The sequence below is a fragment of the Tiliqua scincoides genome, chromosome 4 (assembly GCF_035046505.1).
Source record: "Tiliqua scincoides isolate rTilSci1 chromosome 4, rTilSci1.hap2, whole genome shotgun sequence".
In the NCBI taxonomy this organism is placed as follows: Eukaryota; Metazoa; Chordata; class Lepidosauria; order Squamata; family Scincidae; genus Tiliqua; species Tiliqua scincoides.
In genome coordinates, this window is record NC_089824.1 from 196773512 (window position 1) to 196779511 (window position 6000).

Sequence of the window (6000 nt, forward strand, 5' to 3'; positions counted from 1 at the left end):
AATAATAGGAACATGCAACTTGCTTTTTCAGTGAATGTAAGATCATCAGGAGTTTGCCAGGACTGGCAGGCAGGCCACCAAAAATAATGGTCCATATGCTCAGTCTCGGATAGATTCTCCTAGAGTTTTCAGAATAGTTAAATAGCTCTTCAAAGCATCCCCTAACATTCCCTTATCTTGAGGAGGCCTCAGTGACTGCACCTCCACCACACGCAGCAGACACCTCATTGGCACTGCTATACCAGTGCTGGAAAGTTTGGCCCTATGTAAATTAAAAGTCTACAATAAATATGTTTAAAAATTTATGTAAGAGAAAGAAGAACTCTTCTAACCCTCCCAAAACAGTTGCTAATCTGTTTTTGTTTTTTTAAATCCCAAACATTTCAAAGGCTGCAATCCTATCCACACTTTAGTTGGCAACCTTCAGTCTCGAAATACTATGTTATCGCGCTCTGAATGGTGGTTCTGGAACAGCGTCTAGTGTGGCTGAAAAAGCCAATTCGGGAGTGACAATCCCTTCCACACTGGGAGCAAATGCAGTCTGTCCCTGGTCTGTCTCCCTGGCTATGGGCCTTCCTTCTTTGCCTCTTTGCCTCAGTCTGTTGGCCAAGTGTCTCTTCAAACTGGGAAAGGCCAAGCTGCACAGCCTGCCTCCAAGCGGGCCGCTCAGAGGCCAGGGTTTCCCACCTGTTGAGGTCCACTCCTAAGGCCTTCAGATCCCTCTTGCAGATGTCGTAAGCCCCATTGACTATCATTGTTAAAAGCATATACATAGTAATGTATATACAAGTACAGATCTGTAACATTTCCCCAATGCAGTCACATACCAGGTAGCATCAACTCTAATATATTAAACATAAAATACACATTGAAGTGAATGGTGACCCACCTGAAATTGTCCCGCGACTCACCTAATGGGTCCTGACCCAGTTTGAGAAATGTTGCTTTAGGCTATTCTGACGTGGTCCTTCACGTTGGGAGTGAAATAGCCATTCCCTCTCAACAGTTACCCTCTCAGTAATTCCTCTCTTCCTTCCCTTTATGGCTGTTTTACAGGAAAGTGGTACGAAGGGCAAGCCTTTCAGACCGAACAAACCTTTACAGGAAGGAGTACGAGAAAGAGGCCATCGTTTGGCAGCAGATAGAATCTTCGGAAGAGCAAATAACCTCTGTCTACAATGGTGATATCAGGGAGGCTTGCTCCAACCAAGAGAACACAGATCCAGTAAGGGACCAAACAGAAACTACTTAGTCTTCCATCCAAATTAAGGCATCTTCAGCCAGGGAATCTTAGAAGCCCTAAAGAAAATATTAATAATATGTACAAATTACAGTGAAAATCTTATTGTGCTGGCAACAAATGAGGATCAAGGAGAGCTGCAAAATTGCAACCAAACAGGACAGCTGGTAGAACTGCTGTTTCCAACACATTCTGAAATAAATCTTTTGTCAAAGGAATATTCAAGTCCTTTATGAACCAGCTCAATAAATCTACTTTGCAGTTACCTCTTTTTTTTTTTTTAAGAGGTCACTGGGCATACCTTTATTGAACTAATTTATAAAGGATTTGAATTAAAATATATATCTCAGTGTGTTGGGAACAGCAGTCCTAGCAGGCATCTATACATTAGTACCAATCCCATAATCCATATGTCCTGAGTTCCAATATGTGTTCCTACAAAGCCCATATCAGCTTAATTGTGGACGCCCCCTCCAGACAATTTGGATGAATTATGGTGAAGACCACAAAGAAGACAGGAAGATGGTTCTGTACAGGACATCATTCTACCTATTTAAAAAGTGTTTTTGCAAGCCAGTGAAAACATCATAGGTCACCTTAACAGAGGGGATGGATATGGCTCCTAGAGCTGAGTGTGCAATGCATGGAAATCAGTAAATGTGGCCACAGTGTTGGTCTGATAGTGGATACATGGCCCTGTCTAAGTTTCTTTGTATATTTCTTTTCCATTTCAGAACTCTACATTGGACTCACCCATACTCCTTCCAGAGTTGGCAAGCAAAAGCACACAGTTTGACTCAGAAATTCTGCTCCAGAATGGGCTCAGCTTATCCTCCACCGCTTACCAATACTCTGTCCCCAATGGAGACATTTGGAAAATGCATTCTGCTTTGGACAATGATACAAGCCAAGCACTGCCCTATGATACCCCAGTTGTTCCAGACTCTAATCAGATCTGGGGAGGTTACAAAGAGAGGAGCCATCAAACCCTCTCTGAACTGAAACGGCAGCGGGCGGCAGCCAAACTACTCAACCACCCCTTCATCAGTACACACTTTGGCAGTAATGTAGGAGGCACAGCAGAAAATGGTGGAGAAGGTAAAGAGCATCTCATTAGCTCCAGGACTCCTCCCTATGAATCCAATGGGACTTCAGTTTATTACACAGTGTCGAGTGGTGATCCACCTCTCTTAAAATTCAAAGCTCCCATGGAAGAAATGGAGGAGAAGGTCCACGGGTGCTGCAGGATTTCCTGATCTAAGTTCATTCCTAACTGGTGGAGATACCAAGTTGGGTGGGCATGCTGTATCCACTATTCAGTGTGGGCTGTTACCACAACTAATGGAGCATCTGGATTGATGTCAGAGGCGAGGTTCTCCCAAGCTTATTCGTCTTTAGTATTTTGCTTTTGCAATTCCGTTTTTAAAAAATCAGACAAAAATTTGCCAATATAGGTGGCAAAGGGAAGTCCATACACCATATCAATGCACTTTTCTATTGCAGCAAAAGATCATTAAGCACATTTGATTACAACCAGGTTCAGCCCAACAGGATCTGCCTGCCCAATGTCACCCCTTCTCGCTGCTGCTGCCTTTGCTGGAGGGGAGGGCGCACACACATTCCCCCTCCTTACCTTACCTCACTGCACTCTCTCCTTGCACAGATTTAAAGTTTAAAGGGAATACTTCCACCACAAATATGGAGCGAGGGGAAGGGTAGCAAAGCACTCCTTCCTTACATGGTGTTTAAAGTGACATGTTCCCTTTAAATTTTTAATGCCACGTGAGAACGGAGAGAAAGTGGATCTGATTCTTGCTTGCTTTTAGAGAGAAGGGAGCATGTAAATGCCTCTCACATCTGCAACAGTCTGGAGGCAGGCAGCGGCAGACTCAGAGTGAAGGGCACCCTGAATCCACTGTCCCTCACTCCCCCACCTTCTTTCACTGATGCAAGCTACATCAGGTCGCTTCATGGCTGGGCCAGCAATTATTACAACCCCCATCTGATTTAGAATACCCATTTCCGACCTTCCCAGGCTACTGTGCTCTTTAAACTGGCACTTTGGAGACCAGGCCTCAACACATCCTTGGTGGCCCACTACCAAAGGCATCTGTCTCAAACCCAGCACTTTTACAAACAGACCATTTGAGGACCCAGTTTGCTTACACAAATGTGAGGATTTTGCACAAAGAAGACAATGCACTTTACTGAAATAAGCATTCTGAAAATGTAGCCTGCTGTGCGATAACATGGTTGGGACATAATCTATCCCATTGTCAATTTTCCGAGCCATTGTTTCCTGCTCTGTTATGAGAACAGAGAGGGCGTAAATAGGTAGACTTTGCAAGCTTCATCTCTTTTTAGATTTGTGGGATAGTGTGAATTCCTGAGAGGGTTGGTACAACTGAATGGGGTTCATAGATCAGGTGTAACCTTCTCCACAGGTGGCCCTTCGCTTTGCACTAGTGTATATTTTGACAGCTTGCAGGGACAATCCTATGCATGTTTACTCTGAAAAAAGCATCACTGTGTTCAATAGGACATACTCCCTACTAATTTGGGCCCAATCCTATCCAACTTTCCTGTGGGCCAATGAAGCTGTGTCAGTGGGGTGTGCACTGTATCCTCCTGTGGGGGAGCAGTCATGGAGGCCTCCTCAAGATAAAGGAACTTTTGTTCCCTTACCTCAGGGCTGCATTGCAGCTGCATTGGTGCTAGAAAGTTGGTTAGAACTGGACCGTGTGTTTATGATTGCAGCTCTCGTCTTGTAAATTCCAGTTTACATTTATCCACCTGAGGGATGCTGCCTTTTGAGTTTCCCTGAGTTACTATTGGGGAAGTGATCCGAGGACCAAAAAGATCTGCTTCAGTTCTTCTACCTATTTTTTTTCTTGCTCCTTGGGTCAGTCCTATCCAACCTTCCAGCATCAATGCAGCCATAATACAGCTCTGTGCTAAGGGAACAAACATTTATTAATTATTATTATTATTATTATTAACAGTATTTATATACTGCTTTTCAACAAAAGTTCACAAAGTGGTTTACAGAGAAAAATCAAATATCTAATGGCTCCCTGTCCCAAAAGGGCTCATAATCTAAAAGATGCAAAACACCACCAGATAGCCACTAGAAAAGACACTGCTGAGGTGAGGAGGGCCAGTTACTCTCCCCCTGCTAAATAAAAGAGGAGCACCCACTTGAAAAAGTGCCTCTTCCCCAATTAGCAAGGGTTTAAAACATTCTACAAACATTCTCAAATTCACCTCAGAGTTTACCACTTTTTACTTTTCTTGCCAATTCTTCCCACAAGGACCACTACCAGCAATATTTCTAGATTGCCCAGATTTCTAGACTTGCAAATACGTTAAAAAAAAAAAAGCTAGAGGCAGAATTGCATAGTATAGAAGACACAGGATGCAAACATACCTACCTCCCCCAGTATAACACACCGTATCATGCCATGGTGTGTTTTCTCCAGCTGACCAACGTAGTTGACTGCCACCACTGGGAATGAGGGGACATGTGCGTCATGAGGTGGAGTAACAATTACTGCACATTACAGACAGGCACTGACATGGAATAGTTTCATGTCTTCTGTATAATGTGTGGTTCTGCCCAGGTGGAGCACTCCTCACACTGAGCAAAAACCATCACTAGCAATAAAGTTTAGACCACCACAGCCAAGGGCTAGTAACAAACTCTGCGGTCTCGGAGAAATGTGTGTTCTCACTGTATAAAAAGACCTGTTCATGTTACACATTAGCTTGCTTATGGTTATCTTAACGCAGGTCATAGAAAATCTTTATCACGGGTCACTTTTTTTTTTTTGGCCTCATAAGTAGCTTACTGTCACTCAAAAAACAATAGTTTGGCCCATGTTCCTACAGGGAACCTTTTTTTCTGGAAATGTGTTGCCCTCTGATACCACTCTTAGTTTGCACATATATTGCTTGAAGCTTAGACTTAGAATTCTTTTTCTGATCTTCCGAAAGCCGTGTCTCTGCAGCACCTATTTTGAGAGAAGTGTAGCTTTTCCTTAATGAGAAAAGAATTGTGAAATAAGCAAGAGAGCTATCCAGGATGACTAACTCACAGCCCAATCCCAACTAAACCCCCCTTGCTGATGCAGCTATGCCACCAGAACATGCACTGCATCCTGCTTGGGGGGGGGGAGTCAAGGAGGTCTCATCTGGGTAATGGGATATTACCCGGTTCCCTTACCCGGGGGTAAGACTCTATGAGCCCAGTGGATCAGCTTGGATTTGTGTCAGCTACTTGGCTGGTGCAGGTCCGAATTCAGTAAGGGAGAGGGAATGGCGGGGGGGGGGGAATGGGATGAAGCTTTCAATGCAAGTCACTGCCACCAATATTTGCCCCATTCCGCCCATCATGTCACACCACTTCCCTCTCAGACTCCCTCATTCCTGCTCCTCTTGCCCACATTCTGTCCCCACTGCTGGTTTAATGGCTCTGGCAGCAAGCTGGTGTGCTCGAAAAATGGCCATTGACACCGTCAACCATTTAACAACACAACACTGTCAACCCAATCCTGGGCTTTTTTTTTAAAAAAAGCAAACTATAGACACGCAGTGAAAGAAAAACCTGTGTAGCAATCCCCAGTGCTAGTTTTTTTCAGGCACGTACAGAAAGCCTATATTTTGTACCTGCTAAAATGTTATGTGTGAATGTGCTGGTGCAGGGATAATAGCTATGGTTTGGTGGAAAGTGTGCAAGCTACACAATTGTTTCAGCAGTGAGA

General features: G+C 44.0%; 1 protein-coding gene across 1 annotated transcript in view; it reads left to right on the forward strand.

Moving 5' to 3' along the window:
• Positions 1 to 5489, forward strand: part of PPP1R16B (protein phosphatase 1 regulatory subunit 16B) — an 83758-nt gene extending 78269 nt beyond the window's left edge. Inside the window, exons 10-11 of the mRNA XM_066624004.1 lie at positions 1057 to 1225; positions 1975 to 5489. Of these exons, the coding sequence (XP_066480101.1) occupies positions 1057 to 1225; positions 1975 to 2496 (691 nt within the window). The 3' untranslated portion in view covers positions 2497 to 5489. The remainder of the gene's footprint in view (positions 1 to 1056; positions 1226 to 1974) is intronic.
• Positions 5490 to 6000: the final 511 nt, after the last annotated feature.